This window comes from Stegostoma tigrinum, chromosome 23 (assembly GCF_030684315.1).
Source record: "Stegostoma tigrinum isolate sSteTig4 chromosome 23, sSteTig4.hap1, whole genome shotgun sequence".
Taxonomy (NCBI): Eukaryota; Metazoa; Chordata; class Chondrichthyes; order Orectolobiformes; family Stegostomatidae; genus Stegostoma; species Stegostoma tigrinum.
This window is the reverse complement of record NC_081376.1, coordinates 41512076-41534500: the sequence shown is the minus strand read 5'-3', so window position 1 is coordinate 41534500 and position 22425 is coordinate 41512076. Positions and strand designations below refer to the sequence as shown.

Below are 22425 nucleotides of genomic sequence, written 5' to 3'. Positions count from 1 at the left end.
TCTAATTTTCCTCTCCTGACAGTGTCCCACACAGTCCTACTACTTGGCTGAGCTTAACAATTTGAACATTGCAGCGAATGTCAATCCTGGTTGAACTTTGAACTTGGCTTTTCAAATGTTCAACTCCGTGTTGTAAATCATTAAAATGTTCCATGATCCCAATTCTTGCACAAAGCTTTTGTCAATAATGCATTTTGTCTTTCCAGTTTCATCATGTGTCTTGGCTTCTCTATTCCATGTGAAGTAAAACGAATGCCTGACTGATTCCATTTAGAATGTTGAAGCTACACATAATGAGTGTTAACATACCGTGTTTGGTTAGTCACAATCGAAGAGCTTTTACGACATTGAAGACACAATTAAGATCATTCTTCGCAAGTAGTAAAACATGTAACCCTAAGAATTTCAAGGACTATGAATCTATCAAACAGGAATACAAACCAGAAGTGCCAGAATACTTCAATTTTGCAAATGATGTCCTTGATAAATGGAGTGGAATTGAAAAGGTATTTTGTTATCTCGTACGATAGATGGAGTTCATTTTTAGATGTAAGAAGTTGTTTCTGTGAAATTTGAAGAAGTTATAGAAAACATTCATAAGAATGTTTTAATTAGCTACATGTGGTACAATTTAGGCATTCTATGTAAAATTATTTATTTTTAATATTGAATTATAACCATTTAGAATTATAGACATCATGGCCACTTTTAAACAATGTAAGCCTTCATTTGTAATGTTGAGAATTAGCAAAAATAACTTTCCTGATTTGACTGATATTTTGAAGCTACACAATTTATTCATATATTCATTCACATTCAATTGAACATTTACAGTGGTATGAAAATAGTAATTTCATTGCTAGCTTTTCACTGCCCAGATTTTGTGTACAAAAACTCGATTGTTGCAACAATTAAAAGTTATAGAGAGCTATCTTTAAAAAGATGCACAGGCTGTAAGCCTATTCATTAAAGTGTAATGTTTTCTGTGAAAAATATTTGAGGTATGGTGTCATACAGTCATAGAGTCATACTATACGGATCAAGACCATTTAGTCCAACCAGTCCATACTGAACACAATCCCAAATTAACTAATTCCAGCTGCCTGCTTCTGGCCTATGTCCCTCCAAACCTTTCCCATTCATGTATTTGTCCAATAGGCACTCTTGCGTTTTTAAGCGCTTGATGGAATTCCCATTGGTATTTACACAGGCTGAAAACAGAGGTTCAAATCCTGCCTTCTGGTGGCTGAGTGAATATGGGCAAGAAGTGAAATGGAGCTTCCAGGACCTCGAAGTTCATTCTAAGAAAGTGGCCAATGTCCTGTCAGATGCTTGTGATCTACAATTAAAGGATCGAGTTCTTGTTGTCCTGCCCAGAGTTCCAGAATGGTGGCTTATAAACATAGCATGCATCAGAACAGGTAAAGGTGTTGTGGTCAACATGGTTCTTGAAATTGGTGTTTAACAAAAATATTTTTCTCCCTTCTTCCTACAAGGGAGTTCTGATGAACTTAAGCAAATTTCTTCTAGTTGATAAATTTGGAAATAATTTTGGTTAATCTATGCAATTTTAGGAGAAACAAATTCTGAGCCCAGTGTGATGGAACTGAATTAATGCCTTAGCAACAGACATTGAACCTGAATGCTTCACTGATTACGTATTTTCCAATATATATATGAAATTCAGCAGCTTCCCACTTATTGGATTTAATTATTTATGCAAGCATGGCATGGTGACTCAGTGGTTGGGGTGGCATGGTGGTTCAGTGCTTAGCACTGCTGCTTCACTGCACCAGGAGCCTTGGTTTGATTCCACCCTCAGGCAACTGTCTGTGTGGAGTTTGCACACTCTTCCCCGTGCCTGCGTGGGTTTCCTCCCACAGCCCAAAGATGTGCAGGTTGGGTGGGTTGACCATGCTAAATTTCCATAGTGTTGAAAGATGTGTAGATTAAGTGGGTTACAGTAGAACAGGTTTGGGTGGGGTGCTCTGAGAGTCAGCATGGACTTGTTGAACTGAAGAGCCTGTTTCCTCACTTTAGGGATTCTGTTCTATGATCCTCCATTGATGGTGACACCACAGCTTTTTTGTTTCAATATAAGTATTTTTGAAATGGAATAGAGATTTAATGATTTAATATCTCGTTAACCAGTGTTACTGCAAGGAGATAGAGAACAAACCAAGTTAGCCTTTCTACCTATTTATTCGCAACACCGTATAATTAAAACGTTCAAAGATTCTCAAAAGTGACCCTAAAAGTTCTTAACCAGGCTTTTTGAACAACCAATCCCATCTCTGTGAATAATGAGTTCTCTATCAAGTTTGAAGCTTAAACAAAAAGTTTTAACAATTTATTAACTATTCAATAACTTTATCAGAGCAAATTTAACAATAAAGTACTCTAATTGATGTCTGTGTTTAAATCCAATAACCTTTGTTTTCAGCCCCATTCACAAAAAGACAGACAAACAAACAGAGATAAGGCATAACTAAAAGAAAATAACAAAACTGGTCAGTTTACTTCAGTGGTTTTCACAATGCTTTGTTCTGCAGGTATATTGAATTGTTTCTTGGTTGATTTTCTGAAGATGCTGATCAGGGCTACTCTTTCAGCCCATTCACAGCAAGCCACTGATACTTATAACTTAGTTTATATTGTCTGAACTTCCAATATCTGAAATCAGGAAATAAGGCAGTGAGCTTTTAAATCTTAGATAATAAAATGTGAGGCTGGATGAACACAGCAGGCCAAGCAGCATCTCAGGAGCACAAAAGCTGATGTTTCGGGCCTAGACCCTTCAATCTTCATGCTGTCAAACAGCCGAACAGCCAAATTCCTTTTCACAGAAAACACAATACAATACTCGGTTCAAAAATCTGGCCTCGCCCTGTCAAAATAACATCTGCCACAAGGTCCCAGTTGCCATGCAGCACCTGTCATCTGTTTGAGCATAATGTTTCTTCCAGAATTGCTAGAACCAATCTTATTAATGGTCACATTAATCATCAATGCTGTCTCCCAATGTCAGAACAACTATAGAACGTTTTGATCAAGAACCAAACTGTAATTAACTTCTAGGGCCAGCATCAAATACAAATAAACTGGTTTGTTTTGTTTTGTTTTAACATAAGCTGCAGCCCATGGTCCAACAGTTCTACTCACTGTTCTCTGTCCACAGCTCCAAACAAAAATTGGTAAAACAAAGGTAATGAAAAATCAGTGGGGATTCTAACACCAGGTTTTGGCAGTAGATCTTTCACCTTTATTGATAGCACAGGAGCTTACAATTCACCAGTGGATTTGGAATGCAGTCCAAGATGAGGGAAGATCTTCCTGTAGAATATAAAGATGACAGCAAAGGATATTGAGTAGTCGCAAACTGCATTAAAGTTAATATTTGTGTTTGAAGATGCTGGAGGTGGATTCTTGGAACTACTCACTACAATTGGTTGCAAATTAAAACCATGTTCTCTCATAGATAGGCTGAACAAAAACTGAAGTTGCTGGAAAAGCTCAGCAGGTCTGGCAGCATCCGTGAAAAAATCACAGTTAACATTTGGGGTCCGATGCCTTCTTCAGAACATTCTGAGAAAGGGTCACTGAACCCAAAATGTTAACTCTGATTAATTTTTTCACAAATGTTACCAGTCCTGCTGAGCTTTCCAGCAACTTCTGGTTTTGTTCCTGATTTACAGCATCCACAGTTCTTTCGGTTTTTATTAAGGATGGTCTGAATGTGCCCAGCCTCTGAATGATGTGGGCAATAGTGAATCAGTTGGGAAGCATTGTGAGTCCAGAAAGATTAAATACAAGTGATGATCTGGTGAAGTGACCAAACAGGTGAGGTGAGAATAACAGCCCTTCACATCTTCTTCCTTGAGTGCTCTCACACTGAGCTTAAACTATCTCAGATTTAAATAACCTTTCAAGGTTCCAACCAAACACATCAGGTCTGGTATTTTTAAACTAATCTCCCTGCACTGGGGAAATCTATTTCTAACCATTCTGAACTATCTCCTTTCATCAAGAGAGACTACTTTACGCATCTAGATTCCATCAGGACTTCTACAAACTGAAACCAAATGGTTTTTCAAGCTTATGGGTGTTGTGCCTAAAAAAATTACAGGTCCTTTTAACGTGAATCACAAAAAGTTAGTTTGCAGATGCAGCGGGTAATTAGGAAAGGAAACGGAATATTGTCCTTCATTTCTTGAGAGATGGAGTTTAAAAACGGGGAGGTTATTCTGCAGCTGCATACAGCTCTGGTGAGGCTACTCCTGAAATACTGTGTTATCACTAGGAAGGAGGTATTGGCACTGGAAGAGGCGGAGTTCACTAGATTGACTCTGGAGTTGAGCAGGTTGATGTATGAATAGAGGTTGAGTAGACTCGGACTATACACATTAGGATTTAAAAGAATGAGGGGAAATCTTATAAAAACATATAAAATTATGAAGGAAATAGACAAGATAAAAGCAGGGAAGTTGCTTCCACTGGTGTGTGAAACCAGAACTAAGTGGGCATAGCCTCAAACTAAAGGGGAGCAGATTTAGGGCTGAGTTGAGGAGGAACTTCTTCACCAAAAGCGTTGTGAGTCCCGAGGAACTCCCTGCACAGTGAAGCAGTTGAGATGACCTTGTTGCATGTTTTTAAAGCAAAGATAGATTTTTGAACAATAAAAGATCAAGGTTACAGTGAACAGGTGCGTAATTGGAGTTGAGTCCATGAAAAGATCAGCCTTAATCTTACTGAATGGTGGAGCAGTCTCAAGAGGCCTGATGGCCTAATCATGTCCTATTTATGAAGCAGCTTAATGTACTTCAATATTTATTATGTCCATCCACACCCAATGCAAACAAAATGCCTTTACTGTCCAGGAAGACTCTCTCTCACTCATATAGAGGCAAAACACTGTGGATGCCAGAAATCTGAAACAAACAGAGAGTGATGGAGAAACTCAGCAGATCTGGCAGCATCTATGGAGAGAGAAAAACAAAGTCAATGTTTCAAGACTAGTATAACTCCTATTTGGAACTGTAAATCACAAGTAAATCACATACCTAATATCACTTTAAATATATATGTATATCGATTTTTCCTTTCTTTTCTTGTGTCTAAGAGACCTATTGTCCTTTTGTTAAATGTACATTGGCAGCCTCTTGGTGAATGTGTTCAGTGACTGATCATCATGGTAACCAAATTGCAAAACCACAACCTCTGCTTAATCCTGTCAGGTTCCACCATGCAATGTGAGTTTCGATCACGGGGGTTCATGGCAAAATTCACATAATATCTTTCCTTCTCCAGGTGGCATGTTCAGTTATTCATGGGTCACTGACCCACGTGATATAATTATAAAACAGGGGACGTGGAATCAAATCTAGCTCAAGCTGGAAAGATACCAAGCCAGACGCTTTGGTTTATGTTTAAACACGTTAGCCATTTATCCAGTTGAACTAACCATTCTCCAGATAACCTTTACCCCTATTATTTTCAGACTTCAGATGCTGATGAAACACACCTACTTTCTACCATATCACAGAACTTCCCTCCTCTCTCCTCCCCTTATTCTCTGCACTTCAGTCTGTAATGTTTTGCCGTTCTTTTAGGGGTGGGGGGCACTGAGCTGAGCCCTTAATTTTTCCACTCCAAGAGGGGGTGCTTGATCTGCCAAATATTTCTTTCATCTTCAGTTTATATGACAGGTTTCTGGCACACTCTGTGTTTTTGCTGCATGTATAATACAAATCAAATGTATTTCTTTGAAACAATTCAAATCTGATTGATAAATTAGTTCCAATTAATTCTAATTAAGTTTTTGCAAATATTTCGGTATTAATCTTTTTGTTTGTGCTCTGTTTAGGTACTATACTGATCCCTGGCACGACCCAGTTAACAGCCAGAGATATTTTACACAGGCTTCAAGCCTCCAAAGCAAAATGCATTGTTACAGATGACAGCCTGGCAGATGCAGTAGAATCAGTGGCGTCCAAGTGCACTTCCCTCAAAGCAAAGATAGTTGTATCAAAAAAACATAAACAGGGATGGATAAACTTCCAGGACCTTTTCCGGTTAGTAGCAATTAGTTTTATATGGAATAATTATAAAACAGAACAACCTCAAACGAAACGCTCATGTATATCCATAGATATTAAAGATATTTCAATATTTCAGTAAGTTAATTCAATCAATTTGGCACAAAACCTTACAAATACTTCTAATTTACTAACTACAGTCATTTTGTAGTAGAGAACTTGAATATTGCTAGTAAAGTCACATTTCGTCAAAGGTTTTTGTCTTGCACTCATCAGAATAATTTGCAAGAATAACTATGAAAGGGGAAAATAACATCTGTATTCTGTAAAAGGAGGATGCTGATTAGTTGGCAAGTGGATTCTTGGGACCTTGCAATGTGAAATATTTTCACATACCGGAGGCTAGATATATTAACAAACAGGGCTATCTCTGTTCTTTAGAGACGGAAAAAAATAATAAACACTGTTGCTGTTTCTACTCAAAACAACTGGTGATTTTCTTGTTCATATCTCAGGCTAATGCCTTGATAAATCAGAGCCAACTAATCTTGTTTAAAATTTAAACAAACTTTGGCAGTCAATTGTCAATCATCAACTAAGTAGTACATTCTTCATGGCAATGAATCTACTAATCCAAGTCCACTGCAAACCAATCGACACGCTCATTCAATTGAAATATTGTTTTCCATTTCGTCAGTATTTCTTGTGAATTATCCTGATGAATGCAAGATGAAAAGCTTCAACAAAATGTGTTTTTGCAGCAATATTAATAATTAGTCAACTAACTATATAAATGAATGAAGAAATTAACTGGGAGATTCTTAGCATATCATAAACTTTAAGCTCCATAACTGTCCTGCTTTACTGAATGTAATAAATTAAGTGCTTTGGGTCAGTTCTTCAAAAGCTTCTGGGACAGCCATCTAGAATGGGAGTAAGATTCTACTCATCTTTATATATCTGTATTACCTGCTGGCAAGTTGGTGCTGTTGTGGTGACATCACTGGACCAGCAATCCAGAACCCCAAGGTAATGTCCTGGAGATGTGTGTTTAAATCCCATCATGGCAAATTATGAAACTTGTATTCAATAAGAATCTGTAATTTGAACAACTCTTGTGGTAGAGTATGTATTGCTTAGCCAGGAAGCCCATGTTCAAGTTCCACCTTCTACAGAGAGGGGTCATGACACTTCAGGGAAAACACAAGTATTGATTGTTGCATTTGGAAGAGGTGGGGGCTAGAGTGCCTTAGTTACTCCTCCAAAGACATTTTGATTTGACCTCTCCCTTTTTCCCTAACTGTCCTCTAGTTTGGCTGCCCCCTGGTGGACAGTGCTTGCTAATGATCAATTCTTCAATTTGTCAAAGTGGTGATTTGGTGATGGTTATACTGAAAACGAAAGATTGTGGTTCCCACTGTGGAATTTAAATTGGTCATTGTCCTCCCTCCCCGTCATCACCTTAGTTCAGTACTTCCCAAACATCTTTCCACACTATCCTATTGGCATGACCCTTGGCTGAGAACTGTGAGAGCTGCCCTCCCCCCCCACTCTAACAATGGACACATCCTTGGTACAACTTAGTCAAAGTCTTTGCTGGGTCCTTACTACCCCTACATTAGGAAGCCTTGTCTTAGTCTAAATCATCACCAGTAATTTTAGTGCTACAATACAAAATTCTTTCCCACATCGAGGTGTCATCTTGCCTTACTTAAGCAAGTTGACTGGTAATTATTTTCCAGCATCTCTAACTTAAATGAATCAAAATGCTGTTATAGCTGTTTCTTTAAAATTTGAGTTCTTGCCTTTATTTGTTTTCTCAAATAAAAAACTTGCAACACAAAAGGCAATGAGGTGTTTATTGATTAATAAGACAAAGTAACAAATTGCTAACTAATTGTAGTGTTTGGGCAAAACAACTCCTATAGGCTTAACTAGCCTTTAATTTCTTTTTTTCAAATGCATGAGAATATAAGTTGCTTTAAAATAATTATGAGTACCCTTTGAAAAAAATTGCAAACAATTGACAAGGGTCTTAATTCTACCTCTTAAGAAATGCATCAGATAACCACAGATGTGCAAAAACCAAGAGCGTGGACCCGATGGCTATTTTCTTTACCAGTGGATCTACAGGACCTCCAAAAATGGTCCTACATACTCAATGCAGTTATGGAATAGGCCATACAATGAATGGAAGGTCAGAGACTAATTCAATTAATCTGGAGTACGTATGAAATATTGGTATCGTTAAATCTGGACCTTATTCTGTTAAGAGCAAAAAATGTTGTAAAGTTTTTTTTGAAACAAGATTAAACCTAAAACATCAATCACAAATGTTGTAAAGACCGAGTTTACTGTTTATTTTTCTTCTTAGATTGTCTTCCTGAACTAAATGCTACCAAAGGTAAAGTCACCACGGTTTTATCAGATCACAAGGTTACTTTCTCATGACACAGCGATGGTGATGGTTTATCTTGAGGGTCACCACACCTCAAACGATGGAAGAGGTTGAGAAGGAGAATCGTTCATGGTAACCTCAGCCAGTCCAGGAATTGAACCCATCACAACCCAGCTGGACAGCCAGCTGAGCTATAACCAATCCCCCAGTGCTACTGCACGCAGGATATTGTTGTCATAATGTTCTCAGAGACTACAGTCTTTGCAGTGTCTAGTGCCTTTAGATGCTTCCTGATTTCCTGAGGAGTGAATTGAATTGGCCAAAATGGTATATGTGATTCTTAGGGACCTCAGGAGGAAGCCAAAGTGGATCATCCATTTGGCACTTCTGCCTGAAAATGGCTGCGAATATTTTCAGCTTGTCACATGCATCGATATGATGGATTTCCCCTTCATTGAGAGTGGGGATATTTATGGACCTACCTCAACCTGATAGTTATGCAACTGTCCATCACCTTTTGTGACTGGATGTGGCAGGTTGCAGAGCTTTGATCTGACCTCTTGGTTGTGGGATCATTGAGCTCTGTCTATTGCAACCCGCTTGCACTGTTTGGCATGCAGGTGATTCTGTATTGTAGCCTAACCAGGCAGGCATACCATATCATTGATATACGTTACAGAGTTGTTTCAAAGTAGAGGGAGGCCATTTGGTCTATTGGTCTACACCTCTTCTTGGACTACATCTGTTGCTGCTCCTCGTCTGGCCTCCTGCTTACTTCATTAAGTCCATTGGCTTGATGCTAATGGTAGAATGAGGGATATGCTGGACTGGGAAGTTGCAGATTTTGTTTGAATGCAGGTTTGTGGGAGCTGATACCCCATAGAACATCATGAGAGCCCAGTCAGAGCTGTTCCAAATCCATCCTATTTAGCACAATGATAAGGCCGCACAATGTGATGGATGGTATCCTCAAGGCAAAAATGGGACTTTGGCTTCACAAGAACTGTGCAGTGCTTACTCTAATCTATACTGCCATGGGCAGGTGTGTCTGTGATAGGAAAATTTGCATTAATAGTCTCCAATACTAGACACTGTCCAATAGATTATTCGTTTTGTTGGTTTCGTCCATCACATGCCACATACCCAGTCTGAACAATGTGTCCTTCAGGACTTATCCAGGATATTCAGGAATGAAATGACTAAGCTACTCGATGAATGACATTGAACTCTCATCCCACTCTGTGTCATTCCTGCCCTAAAGTGTTACCTCCAATTGGTATTCAACATGGAAGAGTGTTGATTCATCATCAGAGGGAGTGGTGTACGTGGTAATCAGTGGGACGTTTCCTCATTCGGGTTTTGGCCTGATGCCACAAACCTCACACAATCCAGAGCCATTGTCTCAAAGCAAAGACCACCTCACTTCATAGCACTGTGCTGTCATCTCTGCTGGGTCTGATCTGGCAATAAGGCAGGTCATACTCAGGGATAGTAATGATGGTACCTGGGACATTATCTAAGATATTATTCTGTGAGAATGACAAAGTCAGGCTTTTGCAAAAGCTAGTTTGTGGGGCAGTTATCCTGCATTTTGACACAAGTCTCCAGAGGTTATTGAGGAGGGCTTCACAAGGTAGGGCATGCTCTGGAGCTAGTTGATTGTGGAATCCATCAGTCAAGGCAGTGTCCATCAAACATGACCTGTCCTCACTTAGCAACCACTTCTGACTGTTTTGGTAGGAGTCCAGGAAGCTAAAATGGAGATAAAGGATTGCACTATTCTTCATTGTTTTTCATTGACTCCTTCTATGATTCCTCCTTTCTCCCATTCATGCACTTGGAGCAAGCAGCCTTACCACTGGTCAACACTTAATTTATTTTGATCTTATCTGTATACAGTAGTTCAGTGTTATGCTCACTACAAGCATCCTCACTATGCTATTTGGGCACTTTGCTTCAGGTATTTCAATTAACAGGAATTTTACTATGAAAAGGGTTCCATTTTGTCTGGATCCAAAGGGAACTTCAGCATTAGCTAGTCTTCCAAAAGTACTTTTTGTTATAATGCAGTGGGACAGAAAGTTGATTATGATAATGCCTTCTCCAGGTACTGGTTGGATCTCACTCCCTCTGATGTGATATGGAATACCTCAGACACTGGCTGGGCTAAGAATGCATGGAACAGCTTCTTCGCACCTTGGATTCAAGGAGCCTGTGCTTTTGTCCATCAGATGCCACGGTTTGAACCCAAAATCATATTGGAAGTAAGTGAACAGTCTTTTTCAGTAACTTGTGATCATAAGTATATTGTTGACTCTGATTTTATAAATACACTCGGTGTGCAGTAAACCACTTCCACAATGCCCCTTTTATTCACTTCCATGGTATGATATTCCTAATAAAAGCATCACACATCATACAAACTCTTGCTTCTGCCAAAAAATGTTTTAAGTGAGTTATTCCATTTGACTAATCACAAACTGTAACTGCTAGCAAAAAACATGCTTTGAAAGAAAAACGCCTCTGTGAAAATTTGGGTTATTGTTGCTAATACTGAATTTTTAATCAATTAATGAGTGGCTGAGGATTGAAATATGTTCGTTGACTTTGATTATTCTGCTTTAGGTTATAAATATGTGTCTTCATGAGTTTCCATAATTTCTGCCAGCATCACTCATCTCTAAGGAAACAGTCTACGAAGGGTTAATTTATTTACAAATAATTTTTATTTTAATGTGCATAAAACTGGTGGTTACAGATCAGCTACAAGGTTGGATAACTGGAGGTCCGTCCACAATAATTACAGGTTTTCTTTCTGCACTTAAAGAGAAAATGACCCTTAAATGCTCTGATTGCAGAGCGCTTGATGGGTCACATTTCATATGTATGCCAGAAGTATTTTCACAATGCTCAGGCTCACAATCTCTTTGTGCTTGAAGTAGAATTGCCAGAGCTCTTTTGTTCCCAAAGCCTCCTGCAAGAAGTTTGGTTTCTACCCTTATGACAAGCATTATTCTTCCTCTCAAACATTCTGTACTGCAAGCTGTTTTTCATCAAAGCTCACATTCCCCTATGTTACTGGATATATCTCTCCCAGTAGCGGTCTCACTTTTCCACAGGAAATACAAGAAAAATCATACCCTTTTGTTTCACCACATGACAAAACAATTATTTTTTCTTTGTTTGCAACTTTCTTACCTCCATTATCATCAATAATACTGTTGTTACTGTTCTTGGGATTTCTCTTATTTTTCCAAAATTGAACTTGGTGAACAGGCTGTTAACATTTGTGTATCGAGGTCTTATGATTTCCACACAGTCCTAACAGGAATTAGAACAGTAAGTCTAGCAATGGCATTAATAAGTATATACATTGATTTACAATGCACAGCACCAGCGACCTCGGTCCACCCTCGATTCCAGCCTGGATGACTGTCTGCGCAAAGTTTGCATATTCTCCCTGTGTCTGCATGGGTTTCCTCCAGGTGCTCTGGTTTTCTCCCACAGTCCAAAGATATGCAGGTTAGGTGGATTGGTCATGCTAAGTTGTCCACAGCGTCCAGTAATGCGCAGGCTGAGTGAGTTACCCGTGGCAAAAGTGGGGTCACAGGGATAAGGTAGGGGGATGGGTCTGAGTGAAAAAAATCCTGAGGGTCAGTGTATACTTGATGGGCTGAATGGACTACTTCCCCATTGTAGGGCTTCTATGATTCTAGATATTTCTGAAAGAGGTGTTACATTGCCAACTTTATGTTTTTGTTTCTATTACATATTTTACCTCATTACCCTTTCAGGACTTTGTGTCAAGCTATTTGTTTTTGGGATTACATTTTAACCTGACTGAGTGTCACATACCCTGATTCCCATGTCCCACAGTTCTGCACTTCTTTCTGTTTTTGATGTGACTGTGAGGAAAGGTGGGAACCAGGTCTTGCCAAATCAAAAATAGCCTTTTTGGTACAGTGACAGGGAGGTTGTACTGAATTTTATTTATTTTTTTTAAATGGGAAGGTTTATTTTTCACTATGTATTGTTTGTGAAGTCCAGAACATTCCTGATGTTGTTTGAAGATTGCTACTTATTATTGCATTTGGCTTTGAGAAGATAATTGATTGTTAAATGATCCTTTCCTAGGTTTTATCCAAGTACCCAATAACAACTTTCTGTTGTCCACCCACTGCATATCGTATGCTTGTACAGAATGATCTTACCAGGTACATTATTAAATTTCTAATTATTCTTTGTTTTGCATCTGTTTGGCTGTGCATTTCTAACAACCATGCAAAAAAAAACACACTATTGTCTGCATTCATACACAAGACTCCTTAGAACCATTCACAGCTCCCTCCTGATCCAGCACAATATCTCTTTCTTTTCATTAACTCCCACATTGTCGTTGATAATTTTAGTTTCTTCAGATTTGTTCTCTCCAAATTACTATCTCCCATTAAGACCTTTATTGCAGTTTATTTAAAGGCTTGAATTATGTAGTTATTGCTAGCACATTTTTTAATTCTTCAATTCAACAAAAGAAATTGATCCAAAACTTAGAAAGCAAGAACAGTTTCATACTGTAATAGGTACACATACCAGCCCAGCATATCAAAAATAATGTAAGATCACTGATCTTGTTTGATTATCTTTTGTAATCTGAATTACTCTGTTCTGAATTGATACTCCAGATATCTTACTTTATTCACTTTCAATTTGAATGTTCCTATTTTTAAGAAATAAGAACTGTCCGGATCTGAAGTTTGAACTTCCAATAGACAGTTATTTGTATCCAGAAGCCTCAGAAATTTCTGAATTAGATTTGGAGACTGCAGAGTGTTCTAATGATATACCTGAATAGTTTGCAGAAATGTTAGATAGAAAAATTACAATCCTGATTCCTGTGTAACAATACAACTGAATCCTTTGACTCTCCAATGATACCACTGCAGCAAGAAACCTGCCCACCAATCTCCAAGCTCTTAACAACCACACCCCAGTTACCTTCGCAGAACCCCACAAAATGCCAGATCCAAATGGCCCTGTCCCCTGGAAAAACCCATCACCTAAACTGACCAGACTGCCCACTACTGGACTAGAAACTTTTATCTTCCAATTCCCACCCTAACGAATCCACCTCAACTTGATTTACCACCGTTACCGGATTACCACCTCCCAGTCTTACCTCTAATCCTGGAACCACCATCTAGCACCCTACCCTTCTACCTAAATGCCACCATTACCCCTTACCTCTCAGCCACCTGTAATCGCCTACTCACCTTATGTACTTACGCTACACACTTGGGTTCCTCTGTAGCTTCTCTAGGAGACTGTGGGATATTTAAACTCTCTAACGACTGGAATACTGCACTGCAAGCTGTAAAAAGAAGGTGAGTCTTCTATGGTGCTGCTCACTGCAAAATTTTTTGTGCTTCATGCACTGTGGGATCTTCCATGAGGCAAAAGGGGAGGTGATGGCCTCGTGGTATTATCACTGGACTGTTAATCTTGAGACCCATCTAATGTTCTGGGGATCTGGGTTTGAATCCGACCACAGCAGCTGGTGGAATTCAGCAAGTATCTGGAATCAAGAAGCTAATGATGATCATGAACCCATTACCAGTTGTCGGAAAACCCATCTAGTTCACTGCCATCCTTACCTGGCCTGGCCTATGTGTGACTCCAGACCCACAGCAATGCAGTTGACTCATAATTGCCATTCTGGGCATGGGCAATCAATGCTGGCCTAGCCAGTGATGTCCTCATCCTGTGAATGAATAATGGGGAATAAAAAATGGGGTCAGAAGACAGGCCCAAGGCATGAAAGTTTTTGTCTCAAGTCAACAATTTTCCAAAATATAAATGTAGCTTAATTTACAATGACCTAAATATATTCTAATATTCCAAAAAAAGCAATATTTTAAATTTGGGTTTCAATGCACGGTATATTGAGAATTTGTCTAAACATACAAAAAGGTCAGTGCTAAACAGTTGTGGTTTCACTTTCTAATTTTTTAAAAATTTAGTTACAGATTCAGAAGCCTCCAGCACTGTGTAACTGGTGGTGAGCCCAGCAGCCCTGAGGTAATGGCCAAATGGAAAGAAGAGACAGGCTTAGACATCTATGAAGGATATGGCCAGAGTGAAACCGTACGTACGTTAAGCCTGAGTAAGAGGTTTTGATCCTTAAATGAAGTAAGAAAGAAATCAACCAAACAGCTTTTTGCAATGAAGGAATGTACCCCATAATATAGAAAAGTGGTTTCTTGAAACAAAATACTGCATTATCCAGAGTGCAAAAGAAGGTGTAGAGCTGGGTGAACACAGCAGGCCAAGCAGCATCATAGGAGCAGGAAAGCTGCTTGGCCTGCTGTGTTCATCCAGCTCTACACCTTGTTATCTCAGATTCCCCGGCAACTGCAGTTCCTATTATCCAGAGTGCAAAGCTTCTTTTCTCCATTCCCAACCATTTCCTCAATCCCTCCACATCTGTTCACTGCACTCTCATTTCCACTGAGTGTGAGAAACTTATGAACCTCTTTGATATTGGAATTGAAAGCAACACTCTGATGTGAACATGCTTGTAGCATTTTTGTCTCTGTTCCACAATGTTCTGGCTTCAAACAACAGCCCAGGTTCTGAGCACAAATAAAAAATCAAAGCTGCCACTCTGGTGCTGTACTGTCAGAGATACCAGATTTTAGGCGAAATGTGAAACTGGCTGGCTAAGCCAATTTTTTAAAATTCCCAGCATTATTTCAACTTGCACCCAGCAAACCTTAGCCAAGGCCACCCCAACAGCTCTGAAGAGGAAGACTATAAACCCTCACATGAAACACTAACGAAGCCTTCACTGGTGGCCTCCGCCAGCCGATAGATTTTCCGCTTAGATTTGGACACATTCTAGTGAGCACATCACTGATACCTCTCCACAGTCAGTAGGGGAAGCAATGCCTGAGGTCGCTGACACCAGAAGGACTGCTGGAGACCAGGCACTTGCTCAGACCCATGCAGAACATATGTGTGTCCTGTATTCAGCCTTAAATTAAGATGGTCAACCTACAGAGAGAGACAGCTGGGCCACAGACACCAATAGGCTGAAATGAGAATGGAGGAGTTTCATTCCCATGGTAGCTCCAGCATAAACCTACTTGGCTATCACCATGGAAATAGTGATTGTTGCCTTGGAGACCTAGGTGCTTCAGAATATTTGGCGCTGCTCGATATGTGCACAGGCCTGCACTCCATTATACCAACCATGGGCACTTAGCATCAATGGCAAGGTGAAAGGAGTACAATGGACCATGGCCTCAGAGAGGAAATAGAGTGGAGCCCAGTAGGCATGCAAAGGGAGAAACTGTCTCCTCCCAACGCTCTCCCAGACACTCTTTCAGTATACTCACCCTTCAATCTGCCACCTGCCTGTCACCCTAATCTCTGCAGTGGTAGGACGGTGAGCCCACATATGGGCAAGAGACTTCCAATAGGCATGGATGTCTGGCCACTGCTACCTCAATGGGCCAAATGCCTCATCCATATTTATCCTAGTGTTTCCTCAACTAAAGTAGACCATTACGGGTGGTGGGAGAGAGTGATATCAGAAGGCTGCTTGAGTTTGTAATAGAAGCAACTGTGTTTTCCAAATCTCTTTGTGTTCAAGTTTGAACCTGTAGAAAGTCAGTTCTCAGGGATTCAGGTATGGATGCCCTCTGCTGGCTAAAAACAAAACCAGCCAATTTGTTCTGAAGACAAACAATGCTGGAGACTGTGGGCCAGACGGTATCCATGGAGAGAGAGAGCAAGCAAATGTTTCGAATCTAGACTACTCGCCATCAGAGCTGAAGTGAAGTGTGGAGGAGACAGCATTTATGCTATAATTTGGGGGGGGGGAGGTGGTTGGCGTGGGGATGGTGGGTGTAGGTTGCTGGTGGAGAAAAGATGTTGACAGTTCAGATTAAGTAATGAGAATGTGAGAATGGCAGAACAATGGTGTGTCTAACTGCCAGACTTTTAAGGGCGGAGGGTCTCACTGGGTTGGGGGGAGGGGACAGAGGACATGATTACAGAATGTAACAAGCTAAATGAAAGGGAAGGAATGGTGCACAATTTGAAAGTATTGAACTCAATATTAAATCCAGAAGGCTGTAAAATGCCTGGTCTGAAGATGAGATGTTGTTCCTCCAGTTTACGCTGTGATTCACTGGAGCACTGCAGCATGCTGAGGAGAGACGCGTGGGCGTGCGAGCAGGATGCTGTGTTAAAATAACTGGCTACAGGAAGATGGAGGTCATTCCTGTGCACAGACCAGAGGTGTTCTGCAAAGCAGTCACTCAGTCTGCATTTGGTTTCTCCAGTGTAGAGCAGGCCATATTGGCAGTGAATGCAATACACAATGTTGGAGGAGGTACTTCACCTGGAGAGACTGTTCAGGCCCTTGGATGGGGAGCAGGGAAGAGGTGAAGGTATAGATGTTGCACCTTCTGCAGTTACGTGGGAAGATGCCATGGGGAGGGGGCATTTTGTTGGTGGTTGTGGAATGGACTAGGGTGTCCCAGAGGGAACAATCCCTGTGAAATGCAGACAGGGGAGTGAGGGGAAGACATGTTTGGTGCTGGCATTCAGCTGGAGTTGTCTGAAATAGCAGAGAATGATCCTTTGAATGCAGAGGCTGGTGGGATGTTAAGTGAGGATCAGGGGGACCTGATCACACTGTTGTGAGTGATGGGAATGCGCGAGGGCTGAAGCACGGGTGGTAGGTTGGATGCGGTTGAGGGCCCTGTCAACCACAGTGAGTGGGAAACCACAGTCATAGAAGAAGCAAGCCATGTCAGCAGCGCTGTTTCGGAAGGTGACATCATTCAAACAGATACAACATAGGCGAACAAACAGGGAGAACGGGATGGAGTCCTTGCAGGACATGGGGTGTGAAGAGCTGTAGTGAAGGTAGCTATGGGAGTCAGTGGCTTTGTAGTGGATGGTAGTGGACAGTTGATTCCCCAAAATGTAGCCAGTGAAGTCAAGGAAAAGAAGGGAAGTGTCAGAAATGGATGATGTGAAAGTTATTGAGGGGTGGAAATGTGAAATGAACGAAGTTTTCAAGGTCCTGGTGGGAGCATGAAGTGGCACCAAAGCAGTCATCAATGTACCGAGAAAAGAGTCATGGGAAGGGGCCAGTGTAAGACTGGAACAAGGATTGTTCCAAATACCCCATAAAGAGGCAGGCATAACTAGGACCCCCACTCCTTTGACTTGGCAGAAGTGAAATGAATTAAAGGAGAAATTGTTGAGTAGGGAACAAGTTCAGCCTGGTGGAGGAGAGTGGTTGTGGATGGGGATTGTTCAGGCCTCTGGTTGAGGAAATAGCCGATACCTGTCAGTCCATCCTGGTGGGGAATGGATGTATAGATGAACTGGATATCCATGGTGAACAGGAGGCAGTTAGGGCCAGGGAACTGGAAATTGTCAATATGGTAGACTGCATCAGAGGAATAGACCATAGATTATTACAAAGCCCCTAGATTAACATTGGAAGAAGAATTAGCGTCAATAGTCTTCCTGCTGACCACAGATGATTGGTACCAAGGCCTTCCCATCACATTATAATACTCTTCACCTCCTGAAAATGGCTCTTCAACACAGATAAACGCCCTTAACAGGAGCCAGCTAAAATTAATTAAATAGGAGTAATGATAACCAAAAAAACTGTCCTGGACATCCCTCGTAAATATGATGGTCAAGAAGGCATAGCAATGCCTCTTCTTCCTTAGGCAGCTCAGCAAATTTGCCATGTCCATAAGGTCCCTCACCAACTTCTACAGATGGAACACTGAAAGCACACTGTCTGGATGCATAACAGCCTGGTACTGCATCTGCTCTGCCCAGGGCCATAAGAAACTACAGAAGGTGGTGTAAACAGCTCAGACCATCACAGAAGACAACATTCCATCCATAGACTCTATTTACATGGCTCATTGCCACAGAAAGGTGGCCAACATCATCAAAAACCCAGCACAGCCCAGTAATGCTCTTCCACGACCTCTTCCTTCAGGCAGAAGATACAGAAGCTTGAATGCACTCACCAGCAGGTTCAAGAATAGCTTCTTCCCTGCTACTATTAGACAGATGAATGGTTGTGACGGGGCAGGTGTTGCGCCTTCTGCAGTTGCTTGGGAAGGTGCCATGGTGCGGAGGTATTTTTATTGGTGGTTGCGGAACGGACTAGGGCGTCCCAGTGGAACATCAAATAATGCTGATCTTGCTAGTGTTGAACTTGCCTTGCACTTGCCTGTGCAATGTAACCTGTTTGCCTCTGTCCAAGCTTTTATTTCACTCTATAATCTGTATGTCCTTGTTGACTATAATCTGCCTGTACCACTCGTAAACAAAGCCTTTCACTGTACTTAGGTACATGTGACAATAAATTAAATTAAATTAAATCAAATCAAATTGACAGGTATAGATAAGGTGTCTTTTCCCTATTGTGGGGAATTTCAAATCTTGGAGGGCATATTTTTAAGGTGAGAGGAGAAAAATTTTTTAAAAACATGTGGGGCAATTTTTTTTTTACACAGAGATTGGTTCATGTGTGGAATGAACTTCCAGAGGACTTGGTGGATGTGGGTACAGTTACAGTGTTTAAGAGACACTTAGATAAGTACAAAAATAAGAAACGTTTGGAGGGGTATGGGCCAAATGCAGGCTGGTGAGACTAGTTTAGTTTGGGATTATTGTCAGCATGGACTGTTGGACCGAAGAATCTGTTTCCAAGTTGTATGGCAAAATGACTCTGTTAAGCCTGAACCCAGGAAATTGGCCAATCAGAACTCCCAATTTTTAATATTTTGCTGCATGCTTACTCTGAAGAAAATTGTACTTTTGCTATTTAAGGTCACATGGAACTATATTTGTGACAAGAGTCGAACATTTATTTCTCAGCCATGACTGATGTACAACTTTTTATATGGCAGCCGTTTCAATGTTTCTGCAAGAGAGAAATTAGGAACTGCAGATGCTGGAGATCCGAGATAACAGAGTAGAGAGCTGGATGAACACAGCAGGCCAAGCAGCATCTTAGGAGCACAAAAGCTGACATTTCGGGCCTAGACCCTTCATCAGATGCCCGAAATGTCAGCTTTTCTGCTACTAAGATGCTGCTTGACCTGCTGTGTTCATCCAGCTCTACACTTTGTTATCTCAGTGTTCCTGCAATACGCTTTTGACATGCACACCACTACTTCACACTGCATTGTTCAGAATTCTTTCACCCACATTATACTCCTGAAATTAGCTGGTTTCCTGTCATAACTCAATTTACAGCAATGTTTGGAAATGTGTTAACAGTTTTTTAAACCATACCCTAAGTCCATTTAATTCAATGTTGGTTCGCTCAGCCCTCTCACATTTATGATAATAATAGTTAGTTCGTTAAGATTATGTGGTAGTGAAATCTTAAACAGAACTCAGAATGTATTTCGGAGACAGTAAGAACTGCTGATGCTGGAGCCAAAGATAACACAGTGAGGATAACACAGCTGGAGGAACACAGCAGGCCAGGCAGCATCGGAGAAGCAGGAAAGCTGACATTTCAGGTCGGGGCGAATGTAATTATTGGTGATGAAAGTGATATATTTGAAAGTGATTAACAACTGTGCTGTAAATGTGACACAAATATTATTGTAAACTTAAAAATAATGACACAACTTGTCATTGCTGATGCTGGGTGATGGAATGTTACAGTTGTTCAATGATATCACCACATCCTTCTGTTTATTACAAGGGAATTTGAAAGGTGTGTACGTAATGCCAACATCTTTGCTCTTTACTTCAAATTTGTATTTGCATAATTCAAATGAACCACTATATTATTGCAATATACTAATAAAATTATGGCATTTTAACTTAATTATTTATTTTTGAAATTATTTCAAAATATTTGGGCAGCACGACGGCTCAGTGGTTAGCACTACTGCCGCACAGTGCCAGGGATCCGGGTTCAATTCCATCCTTGGGTGACTGTCTGTGTGGAGTTTGCACATTCTCCCAATGACTGTGTAGGTTTCCTCCGGGTGCTCCAGTTTCCTCCCACAATCCAAAGATGTGCAGGCTAGGTGGATTGGCCATGTTAAATTGCCCATAGTGTTCAGGGAGATGTAGATTAGGTGGGTTACAGGGGGATGGGTCTAGGTGGGACATTCTGAGGTTTGGTGTGGATTTGTTGGGCCGAAGGGCCTGTTTCCACACTGCAGGGATTCATTCTATTTCAAAATGACAGGATTGATAGAAGCATACTTTAACAGGAAGATCGAGAAATATTAGGCTGCAAAACTTTTTGAGGTGAGATGGAATTCATAATCTCCTCACCCTTTTCTGCACTTTGTGGGTAAACAATAGTTGCCTGGCTGTCAGATCAAAGTTCTATGTTATCAGCATTGGTCGTGTTGGAATTACTAGAAGAATGCAGATATAGCAGATTTCAGGAGCCTTGCAGCATGATTTGCAAATTGTAAACTGTAGAACAACATGCTACAATGTAGTACACTACGTAACAAAACTGGTATGAATTATTTTTCTATTCGCTCATGGGCATCTCTGGCTAGGCCAGCACTTATTGCACTTTACATACTTTGTTTCCAAAGGATGAAACACAAGCCAACTCCTTTCCTTCTTCTGTGAATGAAGTTACATTGAGTGTAGAATCTGTGCGTTTTATATATATATGAAGATAATCTTTATAAACGTTATTTATTTATTCACTTGTGGGTATGGGTGTCGTTAACTGAGCTAACCTTTATTGGCTGACCCAGTTGCCCTTGAGAAGGTGCTAGTGAGCTGCCTACTTCAACCACTGCAGTCTGTGTGCTGTGGGTTGACCCACAATACCATTAGGGAGCGAGTTTCAGGATTTTGACCCCACAACAGTGAAGGAACAGCGATAAATTTCCAAATCAAGATCTTGAGTGACTTGGAGGGGAACTGACAGATGGTGATGTTCCCATATGTCTGCCCGCTAGGTTGTAGTGGTTGTGTTCGGAAGGTGCTGTTTAAGGATCTTGGGTGAATATCTGCAGTGCATCTTGCAGATGGTACACACCACTGCCACTGAGTATTTGTGGATGTGGTGCCAGTCAAGCTGGTTGTTTTGTCCTGAATGGTGTCAAGCTTCTTGAGTGTTGTTGGAGCTGCACCCATCAGGCGGGTGGCAAGTATTCCATCGTACTCCTGACTGGTGACTTATAGATAGTGAAAAGGTTTTGCATCATCAGGAGGTGTGTTACTCACGGCAGTATTCCGAGCTTTCGAACTGGTCTTGTAGCTAAGTATTTGTATGTCAAGTACAGTTCAGTTTTTGATCAATGGTAATCCTCCAGATGTTGATAGTGAGGGATCCAGTAATGGTCATGCCCTTGACTGTCAAAGGGCAATGATTAGATTATCTCTTCTTGAAGATGGTCTTTGCTTAGCACTTGTATGGTGCTGATGTTGCTTCCTACAGAAAGTAATGGAGACCAAGTCGCAATTTCTTTTTCTGTGAATGAAATTAGTGCCTTTGGAGTATGGAATATATATATCATGTATAATGAAAATAATCTTCATCAAAGTATTCTTTGTTAATGCTTGGAAATGGGCCACTTCTGCATATTTTGTGTATGTATGTTCCCAAGACAAGAGATTTTTTTTTCTGTTTTCTTTCATGCTAGCATTTGCTATGATTTGTGTAAGGCTAACAGTTTAGCATCAGTTCATGGGCATTGTATTCTGTGGATGTGAGCAGAAACATTTACAGCACAGAGTCATGTGCTCCAACTGGTGCAGTTACAGATCTGTTACCGTTTATCCAGTTTTATAGGATCTATAGCCACTACTCCCCCACTGACAACTACAGTTATGTCCTTTTGCAGTGCTTAGCTATAATAAACCTGGAACATATTTTATTCTTGTTTGCATTTTGTGTTGCTTTGAACTATTAAATGCAGCTTATAACAGCTTTTACTTTGCTATCAT

At 40.6% G+C, this 22425-nt stretch overlaps 1 protein-coding gene across 10 annotated transcripts in view; it reads left to right on the top strand.

The window, feature by feature from the left end:
- Positions 1–22425, top strand: part of LOC125462178 (acyl-coenzyme A synthetase ACSM3, mitochondrial-like) — a 45381-nt gene that overhangs the window by 5569 nt on the left and 17387 nt on the right. For 9 of the 10 annotated variants that reach the window (XR_009447148.1, XR_009447147.1, XR_009447146.1 and 6 more), the window contains 7 exons: positions 207–506; positions 1211–1421; positions 5864–6071; positions 8089–8259; positions 10541–10697; positions 12568–12647; positions 14451–14574. Coding sequence is in view for 7 of the 10 variants with exons in the window: in XM_059654101.1 (XP_059510084.1) it covers positions 276–506; positions 1211–1421; positions 5864–6071; positions 8089–8259; positions 10541–10697; positions 12568–12647; positions 14451–14574 (1182 nt within the window). In the remaining 3 variants the exon portion in view is untranslated. The remainder of the gene's footprint in view (positions 1–206; positions 507–1210; positions 1422–5863; positions 6072–8088; positions 8260–10540; positions 10698–12567; positions 12648–14450; positions 14575–22425) is intronic. The other variant, XM_048551839.2, reaches the window with a different exon arrangement.